This window comes from Myxine glutinosa, chromosome 1 (assembly GCF_964187855.1).
Source record: "Myxine glutinosa chromosome 1, kmMyxGlut1.1, whole genome shotgun sequence".
Classification (NCBI taxonomy): Eukaryota; Metazoa; Chordata; class Myxini; order Myxiniformes; family Myxinidae; genus Myxine; species Myxine glutinosa.
The window spans coordinates 144,435,301-144,460,848 of NC_136261.1; the positions used below are offsets into that span (position 1 = coordinate 144,435,301).

The 25,548-nt window shown below is 47.7% G+C and overlaps 1 protein-coding gene across 1 annotated transcript in view; it reads left to right on the forward strand.

Annotated features, from left to right (window-relative positions):
- The window catches only part of LOC137429171 (trans-1,2-dihydrobenzene-1,2-diol dehydrogenase-like), an 80,199-nt gene that overhangs the window by 45,880 nt on the left and 8,771 nt on the right, over positions 1 to 25,548 (forward strand). The window contains exon 3 of the mRNA XM_078777839.1: positions 21,079 to 21,242. Coding sequence (XP_078633965.1) covers positions 21,079 to 21,242 — 164 coding nt within the window. The remainder of the gene's footprint in view (positions 1 to 21,078; positions 21,243 to 25,548) is intronic.

Below are 25,548 nucleotides of genomic sequence, written 5' to 3' on the forward strand. Positions count from 1 at the left end.
GTTGGCTTCCATGGGGAGTCGGAATATATATATATATATATATATATATATATATATATATATATATATATATATATATATATATATATATATATATATATATATATATATATATATATACATATATGTGTGTGTGTGTCGTCTCAAAATTGCCGTGTGACTTTTTAAAATCTGGCCCTAAATTTAATCTGTCTGATTGATCCTGTTGCGGTTGTCCTGTCCTTCCTTGTGTATTTGGGAATGCATATTTTTGTGCGTATATTTTCCAACTCCTGGACTTATTTCATTACCTTAACATTTTCTGTTTTGTTTATTGTTGTTGTTTATATATATATATATATATATATATATATATATATATATATATATATATATATATATATATATATATATACATACATATATATATATATATATATATATATATATATATATATATATATGTATATATATATATATATATATATTGTTGCGGAGATGAGGACTGTATTTTTTTTTTGATTATGTGTATTGTGGTAAATTGGTGTGAATTATTATTATTGTTGTTGTTATTCTGTGCCTCCTGCCTCCGGAGCTGTGTAAAGATCAAAAGGGCGTCCCATAGTCCACAAGCATACACGTCAGCCAATCATAGAATATCCATGTTCGATAGTTATATCTTATTCTGTGTTTTAGGATAAGGCTGTGTCTCCCATTAATTGAAATACTCCATTGCACCAGTGAAAGAGAATAGACCCCCTTTCCTTCCCATCCCCAAAAATCTCCCTTTCCCTCCCCTCCAAAAACCTCCATTGACCTCATATTACATCCCCTCTCGTCATTGCCGAGCCTCGATTGCTCATATTACCTCCCCTCCAATAACCACCATTGACCTCATATTACCTCCCCTCCAATAACCACCATTGACCTCATATTACCTCCCCTCCAATAACCGCCATTGACCATGGGCTTTGAGTCGGAGAAGAAAGGCGTGTCTCCACCTCGTCAGAGGGGAGGAGGGGCGCGGCCGCCCGTCGTCATCCAGGGCGGAGCCCGAGGGTCGCGCGACCAACCAGGGCCGAGGTGGGCACCCCCGATGGGCGTGTCCAAAGCGCCGGGGGCGTAATCGCTGGAGGCGCTATAAAAGGCGCAAAACGGAAGTGGTCAACGAGAGAAGGGTTGTTGAGAGAGAAGAGTTGGTTGCAGGAGTTGGTTGCAAGGTTGTTGGTTGCGGAAGTTGGTTGCAAAAGGAGTCGGTGGTCAGTTGGTTGCGGTGAGGAGTCGGTGGTGAGGAGTGAGAGAAACACGACAGAGTTGAGGGTTTGGACCAGACAAGTCCGGGGAACGCAGCGGACGGCGGCCGCAGCAGCCAGACCACCCAACCGCCAAAGGGGGCCTGAACGGCGGTTTGGAGCAGGGCCGAAGAGGAACGGCGGCTGCTGAACGCGCCGGTTGTGCTGCATGACCCCCCTTGGACCTCCCTCCCCCTCCAGCCATCCACATCCTGCCATTTCAGCAATTCCCCGCGTGAGTCAGCGTTTTGTTTGTTCTGTCCCTGGGTATTTAATTAAGTCTGTAGGTAAGCTAAATTTGCACTGTGTCACCTGCGTCTTGTGCTTGTAAATAAACGTAATTGTTTCTTTTTGCTTGTGTGTAAATAGTAGGAATAAATGTAGTAGTATTTCAAACCTTTTTTTTGTCTTCCTTTTTCCTCTTGCATTGCGTCGTTTCTGTCTTTTCCCTCATTGAGCAGCTAGGGTGCGATACGGCCAAAGTCTGGGTGAATCGGGTGAGTTTTGTTAGGTCGCGGTTTTACACCACCGCTCGGTCTATAACATCTTAACCGCGATCTGTAACAATATATATATATATATATATATATATTGTTGTGTATATGAGGATTGTATTTTTTTTATTGTGTGTTTTATTAATATTGCTTATTCTGGACCCTCCTGCCTCCATTTATGTATAAAGATCAAAGGGCGTCCCATAATTAGTCCATAAAGCATACACGTCAGCCAATCATAGATTTCCCCCTGGTTGATAGTTATATCTTTATTATGTGTATTAGGGTAAGGCCTTGTCTCCCATTAAGATGACACTCCATTGCACCAAGTGAAATAAAATAGATCCCCTTTCATTCCCATCCCCAAAATCTCCATTTCCTTTCACATCCCCTTTCGTCATTGCCAAGCGTCGATTGCCAATTACATCCCCTCCAAAACCACCATTGAACATGTGCTCGGGTCGGGGAAGAAAGGCGTGCCCGCCCGTCGTCATCGAGGGCGGAGCCAGAGGGTCACGCGACCAACCAGGGCCGAGGTGAGCACACCGATGGGCGTGTCCTGAAGGCCAGCGGCTTGATCGCCGGAGGCGTTATAAAAGCGTGCGCGCAAGGTACTGCGTGAGAGAGAACCAACTGCGAGAGTACATTGAGATCACCCAAGGAAGCTTTGTACACAGCAACGGCTGATCAAGTGGACCGATGTTTGTTCCTGAGCTGGTGCTTTTCCGAACAGAGTCCGAGGCTGGCATGTGAGCAAAAGAACATAGAGAACATTAAGGAGATCATCATCCAGGGAAGCACAAAGCCTGTTGTAGTCCTGGCAAAGCACGCGACGTCCACAGCATCAGCAGCAGCGACGTCCACAGCAGCAGCAGCAGCGGCGGCCACAGCAGCAACAACACTCAACAGCCGCTTGGGGCCTGGACGGCGATTTTGAGCAGGGCCGCGAAGGAACGGCGGCTGCTAAACGCGCCGATCGTGCTGCTGGACCCCTTGGACTTTCCTCTCCCTCCAGCCATCCACCTCCTGCCTTTCCATCCTTTTGGTGTACGTGAGTTTGTTCTGTTTGTTTTGTCCCTGGGTATTTAATTAAGTTTGTATAAGCTAGCATTGCACTGTGTCTAATATCTTCTGTAAATTATTTTCTTATCTTTCCTTCTTCCTTGGTTTCTTTGGTCCTGTAAATAGCAAATAAATTATATTCGTATTGCAACCTTTTTTTTGTCCTCTTCTTCTTCTTCTTCACATCCGTGTCGCCTTAGTCTTTTCCCTATTGAATATCTGTGGCACGATCCGGCCAACGTTCGGGGATCGGGTTAATCGGGGTAACTGTTAGGCCGCAGTGCCAACCGCTCGGCAAACCAACATCCTTATCCGCGGGCCGTAACAATATATTATATATATATATATATATATATATATATATATATATATATATATATATATATATATATATATATATAGTGTAACAAATGTGGAAACGTTACAATGTGAACGTTACAAAAGTATGGTAACACCCTGTTAATGTAAATAATGGTCGCAGCCGTTCTCCTAGTTAATTCCTTGAAACTTACACGCAGGTCACGATATATCTTTTAAATAGTGTATTTCCTTATTCCATGTAGGCTAAATATGTGTTTCCCACTAGATTGACTTTGCATTGTATCAAACAAAATAAGCGTAGGCCCTTCCAATTTCCCCAAACATCTCCGCTCTCCAAAGTTCCTTTCAAAAGGATGGGAGTTGTTTTCAATCCCGCAGGCCGCCATTGTCCATGTGCTAATCTCGGAGAAGAAAGGCGTGTCTCCACCTCGTCATAAGGGGGGAGGAGTGAGCCAGCCCTAACAGCCAATCAGCACCGCGGTGAGCGACCCGGTAGGCGTGCCCTCGGAGCCGGCGGCTTGATTTCGCCCGAGGTGATAAAAGCGACTGTAAGGGACTGCTTTACCAGATGACCTGGGAGGAGCAAAGAGGCGGCACCAAGAGGAGCGGTGAGATGCGAAACGCTCCAAGCCAAAGAGGAGAGGTACTCGGCAAGGAAACCAGCTTTGGAGAGATGCGCTGAAAGGAGGGAGACGGCTCCACCACAAGAAGAGGAGCAGGTGTGCCGAACCAGCGCGTGACGTCTACCGCAGCGGATACGCGATGGAGGGTTTTCCCGCCAAAACCGCGAGGAATTGAGAGCTGCTGCCTCCGACTTTGCCTCCCTCTCAAGCAATCCACCTCAAGCCCTACCTGCCTGCAATATCCCCTGTGTAAGTGTGAACGTCCTGTCCTGCTCGTTGTCTTGGGGCTAAGTAAAAATGAATAGTGTAAGTTAACGATTCGCTGTGTTACTGCTTCTTCCATCCATTGCTTGTGTGTGTATAATAAATCTGTTCTTCCTCCGTATTCTTCTTCTTCTTCTTTTTCATTCTCTTTCGGTCGCTTTAGAGGTTTCCCGATTGAATATCTGTGGGGCGATCTGGTCAACGTCGGGTGGAATCGGGTTCTAATCGGGGAGTAACTGTTCGGACGCGGTTAAATACACCACCGCTCGGTCAATATAACATCTAAAGCCGCGTCTGTAACAATTGGTTGTCAGGAGTTGGATTCGGACCTGGGACTAAATTTGTTAGGCCCAAATTTTGGAACACCAATTGTACTATTAGAGTAACAATTGGTGTCGAGGAGGGAGATCGGACCCGAAGCGCGCTTAACGCGCTCAAAATTACAAGCTGCCGAAATTTATTTTGTTTTATAAAGCAAAACCCGAATTTTGAGATCGCGCCATGGACAATCAAGGCGATCGGATGTCGGTGGGAGAGATAGACAGGGTGGAATCGACCCAGGACCTCGGGAAAATGTATGTGGAGGAAAGGGAGGAGGAGAAAAATGGCAATGTGGTTGCGGAGGTTTCAGACGCACAAAATGGCGCTCTCGCGCATGTGGTTGAGGGGGCCACGGCCGCGGAACCAATGAGCGCGACCCAAATGCAAGCCTTCATGACCCAATTCATGGTGGAAATGCAGAAAAAAAACGATAGTGAGAAAATGGAAAGCAGAAAAATGGGGGCCCTTATGGACAGGCTAGAAGCCAAAATGGGACAAATGGGGAACCGGATGGATGCTCAGGGTGAGCGATTGGAGGGCCAAATGGGGGTAATGGGGAACCGGATGGATGCTCAGGGTGAGCGATTGGAGGGCCAAATGGGGGTAATGAGGGACGAAGCGAGGGGTACCGGTGAGAAGTTAGACAATAATTTTGAGGGGTTAGACAACGGGATAAAAGAGGTGAGAAATGGGTTAATGGGGTTAGAGAATAGGATGGAGGACAAATTGCGGGAAATAGGGGAACAATCTGCCAGGGAAATCAAACAAATGGGAGAGCAGATAGAGGAGGTGAAAATCGGGGTAGAAACCAAACTGGATGCTCAGAGGGATGAATTGGGACAGATGAGGGTGGCATCTACAAAAGAGATGGAGGAAATACGACGAGGGGTAAGTGAGGAGGTTTCGGGGCTACGCGAGGAGGTAAAGCGAGGTGAGAAGCGTATGGAGAAAGAGGTGAGGAATAATACGGCTAAGTTACAAGGGGGCATAGAGGGTCTGACGGAGGAGGTGGAACAGCTGATGGAGGGACAAAAATAACTAGTGGAGCAGGTTCAAAAGAACACTGTGGTACTAGGAGGGTTAAAGGCGACACAAAAAGAAATTAAAAACGAATTGATAGCGACACAGAGGCAATGTCAGATGGTACGTGAGGAACTGACAATGAGGGTGGACGAGGTGACAGAGATAATGGAGACAAAGGACCGGCAGGTGAGGATGCACATAGAGACGGTCACGGTAGCCTTAGAGGACGAACTTGAGGAGACGCACCGAGAAATAAAAGAGGTTAAACAAAAATTAGAGGAAGTGAAAGAAGAGGTGAGTGAAATTAAGAAGAGACGGACAGAAACTAAGAGAGAAATAAAGGAGGAGATAGCGGAATATGTACAAGGTCTGTGTTCAAATCATGATGATGTGCTCACTAACCAAATAAAAAGTTTGCAGGTGGCAGAGGAGGTGCGACGACGAAGTACGGAGGTGAGTGGCAATGTATATGATGTGAGGAAAGCTTCAGTCGGCTTGGGGATTGGTTTGGATCCGGGTGTTCGTGAAAGGCCGTTGGTGAAGTGTGTGACAGGTCAGGTGTGTGAAAAAAGAGGTGTGCGAGAATGTCCGACCATGGGGTGTGTGAGGAAAAAGTGCACGCCGAGGAGTGAGTGTGCCGTCAAGAGTGAGTTGGTCGAAGCGCGTGTGCGAGGGGGTACATGGAAGCGCGGTGTGGTGAGTGTTACAGAGGAAGTAACGGAAAAGTGTGCGCAAGAGGATGCGTGAGAAAGGTGTGTAACGGACGGGTGCATGGGGAAAGCGCATGCTGTCAAGAGTAAGGGAGAATGCATGCCTGTGGTGAGTGTTACAGAGGGTGTAACGGGACAATGTGCGGAAGAGTGTGTGCGAGAAAGGTGTGTAACGGACAGGTGCGTGAGGAAAGAGTGCGCTGTCGAGAGTAAGGGTGAGTGCGTTGTCAAGAGTAGTGGTGAGAGTAGTGAGAGTGACAAGGAGCGTGAGTTGGTTGTGACAGGTGAGCGAGGATGTACACCTGGAATGGAAGGATGCACACCTGGAATGGTAGAGCGTGAGTGGGAATGCACGCTGGAATTGGTCGTGAGGCACGTGGTGGGGTGTGCGAGTGAAAGCACACCTGTGATGGTCACAGAGGAGGTGACCGAGGAAGGGGCGCGAAGAGGTGTGTTGGTGAGGTGTGCGAGCGACGAATGTGTGCCAAGGTGTTCGGTGGTCAGGTGTGTGACCAAGGCTGTGAGCGGAATGAGTGTACCGAGGTGTGTAAGGAAAGGTACGAGGAGGATGGGAACAGCTGCATGTATGAGCAAGAAAGGGGTAGCGTATGCTTGTAAGAATCCAGGTGAAGCGTCGACGGTAACTGGGTTAGAGGTTAGAACGACTTTTAGCCGAATCGGGCCCTCGGTGCGCGTCGGGCAGCTTCGCGTGCCGCGAGGACCAGCGGGGATCCGAACCACGGCGGTTTCGAAAGAACCGCCGTACGCGATCCACGCTGTGCCTCGCTTGGAACGGCCGCGTCCGGGCTCCACTAGGCGGAGCGGGCAGCTGGATAGGAAGGGTCGTTATGGCGACCACGTTTTGTTGAGACGTGCCGGCAGGTCGAGATCGGGACATTGGATGGCTCCACGCCGAGGTGGTGCGTGGGATCTCGGCCCGGGTAAGCCCCCGCCCCGACCCCGAATGCGGGACGCATCCAGCCGCCGGCACAAAAGAATCCGCGTTCATTGCTCGGCTGTACGAAGCCGGGCTGTAGACGTGAATTGGCGCACCGAGAGGATGTAATAAGTAGACGGGTGATGGTGATAGTGATAGTGATTTAAAACGAAATTTAGAAAAGTGAGTAGAATTGGCAGTAAATGGAAAATTTTTGAATTGGTTGGAATCTGGACGACCAAAATTGATAGTGAGAGACCCCCGATGTGGTGGGATGGCAAATCCACCATCCCTCACAAGTGGGGGCAAATGCGCAATAGTTTATGGGGTGGCTATGACAACCGAGCCAGGGAGGGCTTGGATAATTGTAGGGATCTAGCGAAGCTGACATTAGGTAACGTTAAGATTAGTTAGTGACTGATACCTGTAGTGGGGACGCAGGTAGATTAGTGTGGATTATAATGACGTGGGAGCGCAATAGTTTAAAGGGACGACTGGGAAGCGCAAGTTTCAGAGGGGAGTAGTTAGCTGAGATGATGCCGTGTGTGTGAGGATTGAACAGGTGTGATTGAACAGGTGTGATTGCACAGGTGTGCAACTGAACAGGTGGATGGAGCAGTGTATGAGTGAGTGATAGTGATTGTGTATTGTGTTGACCAAATGGTCCAGGAAGAAAGGAGGGTGCAGGTGGCACCAGGTGTGAGGGCACAGGTGTGCAACAACAGGAGTATGTGGCTGTGTGGAATAAATGGTAGTGTGGAATATCTGGAGTATTGGAATGGATGGTCGTGGAGTGAGAATGGTGGAAATTGTGGAGTGGAGTGGATGGTGCGAAGGTGTGAATGTGGGAAGAGTGGACCCCCATCACGGATACCCGGGGCGGGTAGTGTAAGTGTTAGGTAGAGGGTACAGGTAAATTGTGGTTGGATATTGGCATCTGTGGTGCGGATGCAGAATGGTATGTGGATGGGTGCATTAGTGTTGTGGAAATGGCTGGGCGTGTAGCCTGTTAGTGTGTGTAGTTGGTTTGGGCACTCCACCACTGTGAGGATGTCGGCCAGGTGAGGCCGCAGGTGGGCTCTGGGAGCCGGTAGTAGTTGTTGTGGATGGGGCCCGAGGATCCGGAGGACGGACCCGGGTAGCCCAGTGCCAGAGGGCACCATGGGGTGACAGAGCCAGGAGAGGGGCTGTCCCCAGTTAGTTAGGTTAGGGTGAGGAGCTAGGTAAGCTCGGGTGGCAACTACAGTGGTGGAGGTGTGCAGGTGGGTAGACCTGTTGGGAGAGCTAGACGTCGCAGCCCAGAAATTGTGCGAGAGCACCGGGAGATGAATCGGGGAAGTGAGACCCCAAATTGAGAGGCACCACAGTTTGGGCAATGGGAATTGGTTTTTGGAACCCATAGTGTAAGTTGGCCAATGGATTGGCAGGGAGAGACCCCGGGTAGTGTAAAGTGTGTTAAAGTCATTTAGAGGATAGTTAGGATGAAGGATCTCCTCGCACCATCTGCATCCACTCACCTGAGGTGACAGGTACTCCACACCATGCCATGTTTTGATTATTTGTTATGATGCAAATGTTTGGATTGTGAGACGCATCATGACGTGGGTGTGACATTGTGCGTAATTCCATCTCTCCCTCCTTATTAGGATTGATGATGAATTGGTGATGGCAAATTTTGAAGTAGAGGGATTGTGGAGACGAATTTGGTATAGGGGAAATATGGGGAAGACGTGACAGTAGTGACGAATTTGTAAATGTGTAGATTTTTGTACCTATGGGGTAAGGGCAAGGGTAGGGTAGGTGACAGGGGGGTGACGTACGGTAGGGACGAGCTTTCTCACTTCGCCCTCCGTACGCATTTCGCCTTGCATTGGGATATTGACGTGTACCCTTGTGACCTTACCCCTCGCTCAATTGTCTTTCTTTTGTCTCCCACATGACCTGTGCGCCATTGGGTGCTGAGGGGAGCGTGCGTGAGGTGGCCATTGTGCGCCCGAGATTCCCAGAACCAGCATGCATTGCGTTGATGTACCACTTTATGGACCGCTGTTCTGCGGCCAAGTACCACTTGATGGACCCCAGGTTCTGGGGCAGGGCACCTCTGTTGGAGACCGGCCATAGTGGCCAGGGAATCTTGCTTGCGGACCTCGGTAAGGTGGCACCTATGCCAAACAGGTGGACCACCCTTAGTTGGCCCCTGAGGCCCTAAATAAAAACGAACACAAGTTGTGCTTTTTATTATGTCCAAATAGGCCGCATGAAGCCAGAAGACGTCGGGAAGAACATCGGCCCAGCAGAGAAAGTGAAGACCACCCCCAGTTGTTTTGTGTGTTTATTAAGAACCATGGTGACTGCGCACCGAGTGGTGTTTTTGGTGCTTTGTGGTGCTTGTGGTGTTTTTGGTGCTTTTGGGTGCTTTGGTGGTATTGGTACTGGTGCATCGATGCAATGCGTGCTGTCTCCTCCCTCCCAACAGGAATTTCTTTGTTTTCTTGTTCCCTAAAAAGAAAAAAAAAAACAACACAGGTCCTGGGTTGCGTTGTAAATAAGAAATCACGTCATTGTAAATAATGCTCCCCACCGTAAATGTATAGTTTGAGAATAATTCCGTAATTCGGTTAGCTGTGGGCTTGAGTCTGTTAGACAGGGTGCAATGCAATAGGGGGACATACTTATTTGTGTTTTAAGATTGTCACACTCAGGGTCAGGTTAATTGTAGAGGGAATTACACCTACGTGTCACACTAAGTTAAAGTTTAGTAGGCCCGAGTACGGGCCTGAAGAAAGGAGGGTGCAGTGTAACGAATGTGGAAACGTTACAATGTGAACGTTACAAAAGTATGGTAACACCCTGTTAATGTAAATAATGGTCGCAGCCGTCCTCCTAGTTAATTCCATGAAACTTACACGCAGGTCACGATATATCTTTTAAATAGTGTATTTCCTTATTCCATGTAGGCTAAATATGTGTTTCCCACTAGATTGACTTTGCATTGTATCAAACAAAATAAGCATAGGCCCTTCCAATTTCCCCAAACATCTCCGCTCTCCAAAGTTCCTTTCAAAAGGATGGGAGTTGTTTTCAATCCCGCAGGCCGCCATTGTCCATGTGCTAATCTCGGAGAAGAAAGGCGTGTCTCCACCTCGTCATAAGGGGGGAGGAGTGAGCCAGCCCTAACAGCCAATCAGCACCACGGTGAGCGACCCGGTAGGCGTGCCCTCGGAGCCGGCGGCTTGATTTCGCCCGAGGTGATAAAAGCGACTGTAAGGGACTGCTTTACCAGATGACCTGGGAGGAGCAAAGAGGCGGCACCAAGAGGAGCGGTGAGATGCGAAACGCTCCAAGCCAAAGAGGAGAGGTACTCGGCAAGGAAACCAGCTTTGGAGAGACGCGCTGAAAGGAGGGAGACGGCTCCACCACAAGAAGAGGAGCAGGTGTGCCGAACCAGCGCGTGACGTCTACCGCAGCGGATACGCGAAGGAGGGTTTTCCCGCCAAAACCGCGAGGAATTGAGAGCTGCTGCCTCCGACTTTGCCTCCCTCTCAAGCAATCCACCTCAAGCCCTACCTGCCTGCAATATCCCCTGTGTAAGTGTGAACGTCCTGTCCTGCTCGTTGTCTTGGGGCTAAGTAAAAATGAATAGTGTAAGTTAACGATTCGCTGTGTTACTGCTTCTTCCATCCATTGCTTGTGTGTGTATAATAAATCTGTTCTTCCTCCGTATTCTTCTTCTTCTTCTTTTTCATTCTCTTTCGGTCGCTTTAGAGGTTTCCCGATTGAATATCTGTGGGGCGATCTGGTCAACGTCGGGTGGAATCGGGTTCTAATCGGGGAGTAACTGTTCGGACGCGGTTAAATACACCACCGCTCGGTCAATATAACATCTAAAGCCGTGTCTGTAACAATATATATATATATATATATATATATATATTGCTGCGGTTTTGAGATTGGCACATTGAGGTCATTAAAGGTTAAAGGTTGCCCCCCCCCCCCCCCCCATAGTTAGTCACATGAGCAATATATAGGCCCATTTGTAGTATAGTTATTTCTTTGTTTGTGTAAGAACAGGCCATTCCTCTCTTAGTTCTGCGTTGTGTAAAGATAGGAGAATAGGCCCGAAAAACCATTCTACCCCTGTAGGCACAACCCATTGCAGCTAAAAAGCCCTAGTAGTATGGGCGCAATCCATCCCGTGCCCCATTTGGCTGTCCTCTAGTCAAGTTAACACGAGGCAGGGCCTCGAAAGGAGAAGGAGGGTTGAGCTTGGCGCGGCGGTCGTGGGGACGGTAAGAATGAGCCAGCCAATCAGAGCTCGAGCGGTATGGCATGAGAGGGCGTGGCGAAGAGCGTCTGGTGAGTTCCAGAGGGTTCGAAGGGCGTGGCATATATAACCCGATGCGAAAAGCCCTTGACAGGACTCGCAGAGGAGAGAGGGGAAGGACTGGAGAGTTATCAAGGGAGGTGCGCTGAGCTTGTGCGGAGTTGCTGAGGATCCTAAGGAGACGCGCTTGACCAGGATAACCCGCGCTGTTGAACTTTGTTACGAGAGATACGTGAACGCGGCCATAACCGCGAGTGAATAAGCGGCTGAATAACCGCCAGCCACGCCAAAGTCCGCCCTCTACCGTTCACCCCGAGATAACTCACTCCGTTCGAGTGACATGATACGCGATCCTGCCTTTGCCTACCTCCATCTTCACGGAACGTGCCGGGACCGGAGAGAGCTGCACGAGAGCCATCCCTGGATGCGCTGGGGAACACCTGCGCATCTGCAATCCCCGTGTGAGTGTGTGTGTCTGACGGGCCCGTTGTCCTTGGGTATTAAGTAAGACTGTCTTCGCTGCTCTGTGTCTTTTTGTCCTGCAAATACGTGTGAATACTCATTAAATCATCATTTGTTCTTTCTTTCTTCCAATTCGATCGCCTTTGTGATTTCTCCATTGGCTAAGCATGGCACGACTAGAACCGCTTGAATCGGGAATTATAACGGCGCGGATCACGTGTACGCAAAACCGCTCGGCGTATCACCATCACACGTGATTCGTGCCGGGCTTATTTCCTCGCTTCCAGGGCAGCGCTAGTACTTAGGTAACAGCGAATTTGGTCCTGAAACCCTATTTAGCCCTGTCCGGAAGGGACGTAATTGGTCTCGGGTCGCGCCAGGTCAGTAAAGACAAGGGGATTAATCCCCCCTTGATAAGGGGAAAAGGCCGGCGACAGATCTACAACAATATATATATTTTAATTTTTTTTCCACTCCACAGGTTTTACACTTATGTTTTTTTTTCTTTCTCTGTGATGAAATATTTGCAAGCTACACTTCTGCATACAATTGGTCTACGTGGGAGGTACAAGTACTTACTGAGATCTGGAGTCGCCAAAACATGGAAGCAGAGTATGAGAAAATGAAGCGAAATAGGCACATTTATGAAGAGATATCCATCATCAGCACCTTTTTATACAGTTATCGAAGCTCATGTAAGATCAGAGAAAATGGTACAAAGATAAAACAGTGTTACATCAATATGCAGGTGTACCACACAACAATTAGAGGAAATGGCAGCTCATTCATTGAAGTCGGAGAGATCATAAGTTTCGGCAGTTTGCTGCAGACTTGAAATTGTCGAGGGAAGAGCTCAAGGAAATGGACTTTGTCAGGCACCTTGTAAGGTGAGAAAAACGGTTATACGAGAAAGAAAAAGCATACAGTTGAGTACTTCGGGGAGGAGGGTGAGGGTTTCTTGCTAGTCAGGTTTGACATGGGTGGGGCTCGGCATGAGGAGAAAGACCAGACAAGGGTCAGTAAAAAGACAAACAAACCGAAGTTAAACATTGAGGGCTATTTTGAATAATGCCATGCTGAATTGAAGTTGTTGATTCTATTGTTGTCCTTATTCTACATCCAGAATCTGAATAATTTCAAGAAAAACTACTTTACACATTACAGAAAGGAACATGACCAATGGTCAATGAAAAGAAAATGAAGTAACAAGCTATGAACACACATCTGAGCTCTCAGCGGCATGGCAGACTGTGGGAACTGGAGTCAAGATACAGTCTGTTGTAGTAATAGAAAGGGGCTTGGGTAAAGGGTGTTGAAGGCCAATATATTGTTGTGGATATGAGAATGTTTTTTTATTTTATTGTTGTGGTAAAATGTTGTTGTAAAAGGTTGTTGTAAAATATCACCCCTCCTCCCTCCGTTTGTGGTTGTATAAAGGTCAAAGGGCGTTTCCGTAGTTATTCCATAAAACATACATGCAGGACACGATATATCTTTTTTGACAGTTATATCCTTATTATGTGTATTAGTGTAAGGCTGTGTCTTCCATTAATTGAAATACTCCATTGCACCAGTGAAAGAGATATATTCCCTTCATTCCCACTCCCAACACTTCCATTCCCCCCTTCCCGTCAATTGCAATTCGCATTGCCAACTCCATGTTGGGCGGTTTTCCCTTCATCCGCCATTGACCACGAGGCAGGGTTGGGGGAAGGAAGGCGGGTCCCCACCTCGTCAGAGAGGGGAGGAGTGATCCAGCCCCACTCGACCAACCATGAACAAGGGGTTTGGCTTGAGAGGGCGGGGAGAGAACGTTTGGGGGAGGTTCGCAAAGGTTGAGGGGCGGGGCCTATATAACCCACGGCGGGGGCGTTCCCAAGGGAGATGCACTCTGAGTTGGTCTGAGTCGGTTGCCAGAGGGAGTTGGTGGTCAAGAGAGAGTCGTGAAGAGTCAGTCAGTGGAGTCGGTGGTCAGTTGGTTGCGGTGAGGAGTCGGTGGTCAGGAGTGAGAGAACCAAGAAAGAGTTGAGGGTTTGGACCAGACGAGTCGGACAAGGCCTGGCAAAGCACGCGACGTACACAGCAGCCAAAACAGCAGCGTGGGCCTGGCTTGAACGGCGGCTGCTAAACGCGCCGGTTGTGCTGCGGGACCCCCTTGGACCTCCCTCTCCCTCCAGTCATCCACCTCCTGCCTTTCCACCCTTCTTGTATACGTGAGTTTGTTTTGTTTGTTCTGTCCCTGGGTATTTAATTAAGTCTGTAGGTAAGCTAGTATTTTCCCTGTGTCACCTGCGTCTTATGTGTTGTAAATAAACTTGATTGCTCCTTTTTGCTTATGTGTGTAAATAGTAAATAAATTCAGTAGCATTTCCAACCTTTTTGTCTTCTTTTTCTTCTTCACATCCGTGTCGCCTTTGTCTTTTCCCTATTGACTAGCTGTGGTGCGATCCGGCCAAAGTCCTGGGTGAATCGGGTGAGTCAGGGATCCTGTAACGGTCGCGGTTGAATACACCACCGCTCGGTCATCATAACATCTAAACCGCGATCTGTAACAATATATATATACTAGCGGGGTCACCCGTGGGAATCCCACGGGCATGGATGTGTGTGACATTTCGACATATTGAGTTATATGCTGCACATTCATTTTTACAAAATGGTTACTGGCAAGTCATCAGATCCAGAAATGGTGTGAATTTAGTTATTTCACATAATATGTGACCCCTCACTCCTCTCCACCTGACACTCTCCTGTCTCCACCTGACACTCTCCTGTCTCCACCTGACACTCTCCTGTCTCCACCTGACACTCTCCTCTCTCCACCTAGCACTCCTCTCCTCTCCAAACCCTCACATCCCTCTCCTTTCCAATCCCTCACCTCTCCAATCCCTCACACTCCTCTCCTCTCCAATCCTTCACACGCCTCTCCAATCGCGCCTCACACTCCTCTCCAATCGCGCCTCACACTCCTCTCCAATCGCGCCTCACACTCCTCTCCAATCGTGCCTCACACTCCTCTCCAATCGTGCCTCACACTCCCCTCCAATCACTCCTCTCCAATCGTGCCTCACACTCCTCTCCAATCGCGCCTCACACTCCTCTCCAATCGCGCCTCACACTCCTCTCCAATCGTGCCTCACACTCCTCTCCAATCGTGCCTCACACTCCCCTCCAATCACTCCTCTCCAATCGTGCCTCACACTCCTCTCCAATCACGCCTCACACTCCTCTCCAATCGCGCCTCACACTCCTCTCCAATCGCGCCTCACTCGCCTCTCCAATCGGCTTTCCCCGTCTCGTTTCTCTCCTTTTTCTCCCGTCTCGTTCTTTTTCTTGCTCCAAATCGGCCCGGCGGAATCGGAAATCGGCCCGTCTCGCCCGTCGGCCCGTCGGAATCGGAAATCGGCCCGTCTTGCTTTTGTGCTTGTGCGTAAATAAATTGTGTTCATGACACCATTTCTGGTGTTGGGCTAGCGGCTAGGGTGCCGGCTTAGGATCCTGGGTTCGAATCTCGGTCGATCGCCGAATTAATGCCAGGGGGGTTGACTCAGCCTGTCATCCTTCCGAGGTCGGCTAATTGAGTACCAGTTCACTGGTAATTCCCTGTTTGTCGTTGAAGGCGGCAAAAAGGGTTGGCGTCAGGAAGGGCATCCGGCCGTAAAACATTGCTTCAAAAAGGGGACAAAAAAACAACAACTACCACGGTCCCCGAAAAGGCCAACCTACGCTTTGCGGGGAAAAATGGCCTCTAAACGGTGGTTTTTACACCATTTCTGGATCTGATGACTTGCCAGTAACCATTTTGTAAAAATGAATGTGCAGCATCTAACTCAATATGTCGAAATGTCACACACATCCATGCCCGTGGGATTCCCACGGGTGACCCCGCAAGTTTGCATTGACGTTCGTCGATGGACTCGTTCGCCCGTCTCATTCGTTTTCTTGCTGCATCCTGTTCAAGTCTGCGTTCTTCATCGATCGTCTCATTCATTTTGGAAATAGAAGTTTCCACGCAGCGCATGAATTGTCACGATCCTCAAGAGGAATATGTCTCGTAATCATCAAATGATAAATGGCAAGTAAATTATATTGTGGAAAATTAAAGATTTCAAATAAACCTATTTAAAGTGTATTCGCACATAACTAATTTTAAAAAACGAAGAAATATCTCTCGGTAATTTCCTGAAACATATTTTACTTCCGGCTAATAATGTTGAATTAAATAAAAACGAAGAAATATATGTCGGCATCATTGTTGACGTTTTTGTGACGACTGTCATCAAACGAAAAAGTAATATATCTTAACGGAAAAGCAAAAGCGAATTTTTAATATATATCGACACGTTGCCGTCGGTGTCATGTTGGGCGGTGTATGATACACCATGACGCGATTTTTAAAAATATATCTCTGCATTTTCCCGCGTGTGTGGAATGTTCTCAATTATTGCTGACACCGAGTCCAAAACCATCGATAAAAATGAAATCATATGGTGAGTTAGATTGGAGATAAAGGCGTGAGAGAGACTCAATGGCCTTGAAGTTGAAGTTACAGGCGTTTGAGAATTCATTTCGTTCTATAAACGGCAACTTTCATTGGATTTCCTTCCCGTTTTTTTTCAACCGAGTCGAAAACTATGTTAGCGACTGTGAAAAATGAAATGATATATCGAATTTTTAATATGTATCGACACGTTGCCGTCGGTGTCATGTTAGGCGGTGTATGATACACCATGACGCGATTTTAAAAAATATATCTGCATTTTCCCGCGTGTGTGGAATGTTCTCAATTATTGCTGACACCGACTCTAAAACCATCGATAAAAATGAAATCATATGGTGAGTTAGATTGGAGATAAAGGCGTGAGAGAGACTCAATGGCCTTGAAGTTACAGGCATTTGAGAATTCATTTCGTTCTATAAACGGCAACTTTCATCGGATTTTCTTCTCGTTTTTTTTCAACCGAGTCTAAAACTATGTTAGCGACTGTGAAAAATGAAATGATATATCGAATTTAAAATAGATATCGACACATTGCCGTCGGTGTCATGTTGGGCGGTGTATGATACACCATGACGCGATTTTAAAAAATATATCTCTGCATTTTCCCGCGTGTGTGGAATGTTTGTGGAAAATTAAAGATTTCAAATAAACCTATTTAAAGTGTATGCGCACATAACTAATAAAAAAAACGAAGAAATATCTCTCGGTAATTTCCTGAAACATATTTTACTTCCGGCTAATATGTTGAATGAAATAAAAACGAAGAAATATATGTCGGCATCATTGTTGACGTTTTTGTGACGACTATCATCAAACGAAATAGTAATATATCATAACGGAAAAGCAAAAGCGAATTTTTAATATATATCGACACATTGCCGGCGGTGTCATGTTGGGCGGTGTATGATACACCATGACGCGATTTTAAAAAATATATCTCTGCATTTTCCCGCGTGTGTGGATTGTTCTCAATTATTGCTGACACCGAGTCTAAAAGTAAAACCATCGATAAAAATGAAATCATATGGTGAGTTAGATTGGAGATAAAGGCGTGAGAGAGACTCAATGGCCTTGAAGTTACAGGCCTTTGAGAATTCATTTCGTTCTATAAACGGCAACTTTCATCGGATTTTCTTCCCGTTTTTTTTCAACCGAGTCTAAAACTATGTTAGCGACTGTGAAAAATGAAATGATTTATCGAATTTGATTTGAAATAAAACTGGGGGAGAGCAAGACACCACGGGCCTACAAAACAGGACTCAAAGCTATGCGAGTTAATAAAATGGTGGATATTTGTTTATAGCCACTCCCAGAATGGGTGGAGCTATGGGTGGAGCTACTCTGCAAACCGAGGAAGCCACACCCCGGACAGACACCCAACAGATAGACAGACAGACAGACAGAATCATCTACGGCTATTATAATATAGATAGATAAATTCTTTTGACAAACTAAATACATTTTAATGTAGCTCTTGCTCTCAGCATTTCGGCTAGAGGAAAGTTGACTTTCAGAATGTGGATCTTTAAAAACAAAAATTGTGATGAGCAAACAGTATTAAATTTGGCATTAGCAGAACACAGGAAATCTGATCTGCTTGACACACCAGCAGTTTTGGAGTGATCTTGCTTGGTTTGGAAGAGACTAGTGTGATTCTGGTGAATTGAGTTACAAATCAGATCAGAACTCACTCATGGAGCTGAGACAAAATAAGTCAATTGCAGTATGAACTGGCACCTACCAGTAGGTTAGACAAAGTGAAAACATGGCAGGTTACCCAATCTCTGAAGGTTATTATTATTTTGTATACAGCCTGTGGCTGCTGGTTGCATCATTGCTGGGAGTGCGGCGGGGGCCGCTAATACATGCCCCCTGTTTCCAGTTAGCGAGTACTCGTTTTGCCAACCTTAGAAGGATGACAGCCTGAGTCAACGCACCTGGTGTTATTTGACGGAAAGACAGGGGCTCAAACTCAAGACCCTAAGATCTTAAGCCAGCCACCTTAACAGTTATTGATGATTTCGAAGCAATATGTTTTTTCCCTTTGGAATAACTAACTTTCCAGATGTATGTAATCCTACTACCTTTACAATATTGGATTTGAACAACCTATAAGATACTACCTATAAAGGTAGGTTTGAAGCAACAGCCTCGAGGATCCTTACTATTACACCAAATTTTGATATATTGTTCATAATATATGAGGCTCATTGAGAATCCTGCACTTGGAGAGCAATATCAGACTCTGTGGCATTTGAGTGCCCACTCTGAGACTGGGAATTTAGTGGTTCGAGTCTGACGGTGGCCAAGTCATATCAAAGACTTGAAAAATGGTATATGCTGCTTCCTCGCTTGACACTCGTTATTTTGGAGGATAGAGCATGGATGATAGGATATACATCGTGGGTTGCCATCCCATGGAGAGAGAATGAGGAGATTTCTTCTCAATTGCCCTGCTGACTGCAGAGAGAAAAGAGCCCAAATGGGAAAGAAAATAAATAAGTACTTAATAAATCGATAAAGATTCATTAATCAATTAATTGATTCATCAAAAAAAAACAATATTCTTTTTGCAAAAGCAGATGCTCACTATTTTGTCGAAATTTAAGCTTCCACTCTTGAAGGCTGGCCTAGATATCACCTGGACAAACAAACAAATAAAAAAACAAGAAAGAAAACGATCTGGGTGAAAATCGGAATCGGAGTGAAAGAACATCATCACCAGGCCCCCTTTGGTTCCCAGTGATGACGTCATGTATCGCCTGCAAATGAAATTGGAAAGGAGTGGTGTACAACAAGAAAACAAACGGAATGAAAACTAAGTACTCCCTTTCGGCATGTGTCATTGCTGGACCCTTTGGCGCGTGTTCCCGCCGGGACCCTTTAGCACGTGTTACAGCCAGGATCCTTTGGAGAGTGTCAACGCAGGGACCCTTAAGCACGTGTCACCGCCGGGACCCTTTGGTGTGTGTCATCGCCGGGACCCTTTGGCGTGTGTCATCGCCGGGACCCTTTGGCGTGTGTCATCGCCGGGACCCTTTGGCGTGTGTCAACGCCGGGACCCTTTGGAGCGTGTCAACGCCGGGACCCTTTGGAGCGTGTCAACGCCGGGACCCTTTGGAGCGTGTCAACGCCGGGACCCTTTGGAGCGTGTCAACGCCGGGACCCTTTGGAGCGTGTCAACGCCGGGACCCTTTGGAGCGTGTCAACGCCGGGACCCTTTGGAGCGTGTCAACGCCGGGACCCTTTGGAGCGTGTCAACGCCGGGACCCTTTGGAGCGTGTCAACGCCGGGACCCTTTGGAGCGTGTCAACGCCGGGACCCTTTGGAGCGTGTCAACGCCGGGACCCTTTGGAGCGTGTCAACGCCGGGACCCTTTGGAGCGTGTCAACGCCGGGACCCTTTGGAGCGTGTCAACGCCGGGACCCTTTGGAGCGTGTCAACGCCGGGACCCTTTGGAGCGTGTCAACGCCGGGACCCTTTGGAGCGTGTCAACGCCGGGACCCTTTGGAGCGTGTCAACGCCGGGACCCTTTGGAGCGTGTCAACGCCGGGACCCTTTGGAGCGTGTCAACGCCGGGACCCTTTGGAGCGTGTCAACGCCGGGACCCTTTGGAGCGTGTCAACGCCGGGACCCTTTGGAGCGTATCAACGCCGGGACCCTTTGGAGCGTGTCAACGCCGGGACCCTTTGGAGCGTGTCAACGCCGGGACCCTTTGGAGCGTGTCAACGCCGGGACCCTTTGGAGCGTGTCAACGCCGGGACCCTTTGGAGCGTGTCAACGCCGGGACCCTTTGGAGCGTGTCAACGCCGGGACCCTTTGGAGCGTGTCAACGCCGGGACCCTTTGGAGCGTGTCAACGCCGGGACCCTTTGGAGCGTGTCAACGCCGGGACCCTTTGGAGCGTGTCAACGCCGGGACCCTTTGGAGCGTGTCAACGCCGGGACCCTTTGGAGCGTGTCAACGCCGGGACCCTTTGGAGCGTGTCAACGCCGGGACCCTTTGGAGCGTGTCAACGCCCGGACCCTTTGGAGCGTGTCAACGCCGGGACCCTTTGGAGCGTGTCAACGCCGGGACCCTTTGGAGCGTGTCAACGCCGGGACCCTTTGGAGCGTGTCAACGCCTGGACCCTTTGCAGCGTGTCAACGCCGGGACCCTTTGGAGCGTGTCAACGCCGGGACCCTTTGGAGCGTGTCAACGCCGGGACCCTGTGGAGCGTGTCAACGCCGGGACCCTTTGGAGCGTGTCAACGACGGGACCCTTTGGAGCGTGTCAACGCCGGGACCCTTTGGAGCGTGTCAACGCCGGGACCCTTTGGAGCGTGTCAACGCCGGGACCCTTTGGAGCGTGTCAACGCCGGGACCCTTTGGAGCGTTTCAACGCCGGGACCCTTTGGAGCGTGTCAACGCCGGGACCCTTTGGAGCGTGTCAACGCCGGGACCCTTTGGCACCCAGCGATGATGTCATGCAGTGCCTGGAGATGGAATAGGAAAGGAGAGGTGTACAAAATGAAATGAAGGAGGTATTTGTAAAACCTTTGAGAGACATAATATGAAAATGAATAAATTTAAATGACAAATTGATCTGAACCAGCTTGCAGTCATGCTATGATGATGCATACACTCAAATCACAATGTCAAACATGTTTTGCTTTTTCTTGGTTACAGTTGTTTTTGCCGATTCTGCTAATGTCACTGCTGGAGTAACGAAACAAAAAAAGAAGCCATTCTTGTGTTTTGTTTTTTTTGTTTTTTTGTTTTCTGCAGATGTGATTTACATTGGGGTTATCCACCCGAAGCATCTTTCTGTAGGCCTGCAGATGCTTGCTGGAAATAAGCCAGTGCTGTGTGAAAAGCCATTCACCATGAACGTGTGTGAGACACAAGAGCTCATCAATGCTGCACAGGCACGAGGCCTGTTCCTTATGGAGGTGCTTCAAGTTTCGTCTGTCTTTTTGTATTCAGTTTGTCAAAGTTATGCCTCCAAACTGTTGTTGTACACTTACAACTACAGTATATCATGTCCGATCAAGATCGACCCGATGATGATGATGATGATGATGATGATGATGATGATGATGATGATGATGATGATGATGATGATGATGATTATGTGAACTATATCTAAAAACTTTATCTAACTCCATTTTTTTTTTTTAATGAGCTAAAATATTGAAGTGTATCACACGAAGGCCAGTCCAGTAAAGGCAAAGCGTTTAATCACTGTTCAACACTCGCGCGCCAAGCCAGTCGCCATCGCGGAATCGGGCCACTCTTGACTCGATGCTACCCTGATTGAGCTTCAACATACCCCCCTTGAATGTTTGTACAGAACGTTCAACCAATCCATTGGACACACAGCTCCGAGCAAACGCCTTCATTCACACTATTCCAGGGTGTGTCTCATGGAGCATTTCCAGCATTCTAGATCTCCCTGGAGGGGGCACCCCGACACTGCTACTCTACAAGATCACATCATCTTGAATGCTCAGTTCAGATTTACGCAGTGAATATGCCTGGAGCTTTGTATCTGTCGAGACAGGCCAACCATTGGTTATGCAGTGATGCACACGTGACAAAATAGGGTCCTGATTCGTCCACTGATGAATCTCTTCAACCGTTACTGGCGAAGAATTTAAGAATTCCATGAGGAGCACAGAATTTTCTGGAGTGGGTACCCATTTGGGGCTATCCTGTAAAGGCAAACGACTCAAAGCATCAGCATGCCCCAAATCCTTGCCAGGCCTGTACGTGAATGTGCAGTCGTTCGCTGCCAGAATTAGCACCCAACGTTGTATCCTTGAAGAAGCTAATACAGGAACTCCTTTGGTAGCACTGAATAAGGTCTGCAGTGGCTTGTGATCATTGGTGATTTCAAAATGCCGAGCATAAAGGTACGAGTGGAATTTTTTAACCCCAAAAACCACCGCCAGGCCCTCTTTCTCAAGTTGGGAGCATTTTTTTTTTCAGCTGCTGCCAAGCTGTGCGAAGCAAAAGCGACTGGTTTTTCTGTTCCATCTGGCATATGATGGGAACACTGCCCCAACGCCATATGGTGAAACATCACATGCGAGTAGTAGGTCTTTCTTGGTGGCATCATGCCCAAGAACCTTGGAAGAACTTAACAGTTGCTTGGAAGCCCTGAACGAATCATCTTGCTCTGCACTCCACTTCCAAATGGCTTTTTTATTTGGCATAGCAGGAGTGGTGCAAGTACTGTTGACAGGTTGGTTAGAAACTGCCCATAATAATTCAAAAGGCCCAGGTATGACTTCAGTTCAGACATTCCTGGGAACTGGTTCTTTCAACATTGCCCAAACCTTGCTAACTACAGGGTGCAGCCCTTCTGCATCGATCCTCTAGCCCAGATACTGCACCTTCTTGGCCTGAAAAACACATTTTTTCTTGTGCGCAGTCACCCCTGCCTCTGACAGCCTCCGAAGCACTGCCTCCAGATTTTTCACATGGTCAGCCTCTGTCTCCCCTGAAATTAAAATGTCATCAATATAGACACAAACGTGTGGAATTCCCTGTCAGAGTGTCCATACTGCGCTGGAAGATGGAAGGTGATGAGGAGATCCCCAGCGGGAAGTGGGCATATCTGAAAAGGCCGCAGTGAGTATTTATGGTTGTGCAATCCTTTGATGCCTCATCCAAAGGTATTTGCAAGTAAGCACTGTTGAGATCAATTTTTGTGAAAGTCTGTCCTCCATTTAAGGTGGCATACAAATCCTCAATCCACAGAATCGGATAACTGTCTTGTCTTGCTGCTTGATTTACAGTAAGCTTTTAATCATAACCACATATGTGGACTTGGCCATCACCTTTTAAGACAGCACTATTGGAGCTGCCCAGTCTGAGAACTCTACTGGTTCTAAAATTCCTTCTTTCTGAAGGCGTTTCAGCTCAGTCTACCTCCCCCTTCATGGCATAGGGCACCGGCCATGGTTTGAAAAATTTTGGCTGAGATAATGGATCCATATGAATTTTGCAGTCGTGTTCTTCACTCTGCCAATTCCGCACTGAAAAACTTCTGGGTATTGATCCACCACGGGCTTGTGGAATGCTGATATCCCAATGTGACAAATCTCGGCCCAATTCAGCTTGAACACTCTCAGCCAGTCCCGCCCCACGAGACTTGGACAGATACCATCCACTGTCATGAGAGGTACAGTGGATCTCTGGCCACGGTATTGAACATCAACATCAATAGATCCAACCTCTTTGATCAGCTCCCCGGTGTAAGTGCGTAGAACAGCCCCGGATTTGTGCACCACTGGAGCTTGAAACCAAATGTCTTTGAAAGACTTGGCACTCATCACTGAAATGGAGGCTCCGGTATCAATTTGCATTTTAACAATTTTCCCAACGATGACAAAATCTGCTACCAGGGGGAGAATTCCCCTATTTCCAGAACTGACATTACACATGCAATAAACGTCGTCCGAAACCTCCCCATCCTTGACTTCAGAATCATGTTGCACCACATTTGTTTCATGATGCCCTTCCTGTTTCCCAATTGGCTTCCAGGACCTCTTCCTTCTACAAGCTTTAGCAATATGCCCCACAAGGCGACAGTAATTGCACTCGGAATCCTTAAACCGACATTCATCGGGCGAATGAAATGTACTGGAACAGCGGGCACATCAGGTGAAATTTCCCTTTGAACGTTGGCCCATGCTCATGTCGGATGACCCCATTAGACCGGTTGCCTGTGCTGGTTGTACTCCTGAACTGTTTGTACTGGTGGTTGTAGGCCTGAACTTTATGTACCTTTCCTTCCCACACTTGGGGGGGGGGGGGGGGGGAACAGAAGCATTTATTGCCTCAATATCTGTTGCATTTTTAGTAGCAACCTCCAAGCGATGTCCATTGCTTTTCTGAAATCTAAATCCCTTTCTGACAGTAACATCCATTGAATGCTTTCATCTTGGACCCCGCACACCAGTCTATCCCTGCGCATTTCTTCCAGTGTCCCCCCAAACTCGCAGAACTCCAACACGAGCCTCATATCATCAACAAAAGCTGTGATTGATTGTCCCGGTTTCCGAAACATCGAATTGAATTTGAATCTTTGTACAATTGGAGACGGTTTGGGATGAAGGTGTTCATGCATTAGTTCACAGAGTTCTTCGAAGGTTTTGTCAGACGGTTTGGCAGGTGACACACGACTACGCATGAGGCCATACGTTTGAGATCCACAAACACTGAGTAAAACAGCCCGTCGTTTGCCGGCATCTTCCATATCATTAGCGATGAAATACGGGCCGAGCCTCTCAATGTATCGGGCCCAGTCGTCAGCATCTGCATTGAATTCATTCATCTTGCCGAATTGCGCCATGATTCACCCCGAAATAATTCATAGAAAGTTCATGCACTTGCCGATTTATCCTCGTCGCCAACTGAAGTGTATCACACGAAGGCCAGTCCAGTAAAGGCAAAGCGTTCAGTCTCGCCAAAAACGACATAGCATGAGGTTTCAAAAAGTTGTGGACGACTTATGGCAAAAGTTGGTGGATGAGTTGGGTAAGTGACAAGAACAAGCAAATTAGATTTTGGTTCAGGTCTGAATCCAGATCCGGTCTATCATTGGGATACAAAGCGTAATCTATTCAGCCTGGTAAAGGTATGCGCTCCAGCAAGTACTCTTCTCTTTTTCTTTTTTTTGTATACAAGATTGCATACAAAAACATTAATCACAAAAAGACAAACTGACACATAAAACATGAGATAAAGGGAGCGGGAGACCAGATGGGGAAAGAGAGGGAAGCACACAAATACAACATTTGAGAGCAGGGACATCGGGAGATCTGTGGGAGGGAGAGGGCTTGTGGGGAGGAGGCGTGGCAAGTGGGTGGGGGTGGGAGAGGTAAAAAAAACACATGGACACTGCAAGGACTTCCAGGACAGAAGTCGGAATTTCAAAAAAGTGGATTTGGGGTGAATTAACAGGGGGTAGAAAAGATCAAGGTTTTGGATGGGGGAAGATAAGAGATGGTGGTGAACACCTGTTTTAAAGACCTGGAGGGAGGGGTGGGATTGAAGGGAGTGGGGGAGTTTGTTCCAGAGGCAGGAGAAAAGAGGAATGAAAGAGTGAAGGTGAATAGAGAATCTTGATTTTGGCAGTTTCACCAGAAGAGGGTTGCAGGCAAATCTTGTGCGACCTGCAGGAATATTAGGGGGCCAGAGCACAGAGAGAGCTGGGGGAGCAAGGCCCAAGAGGAGTCGGTAGAAGAC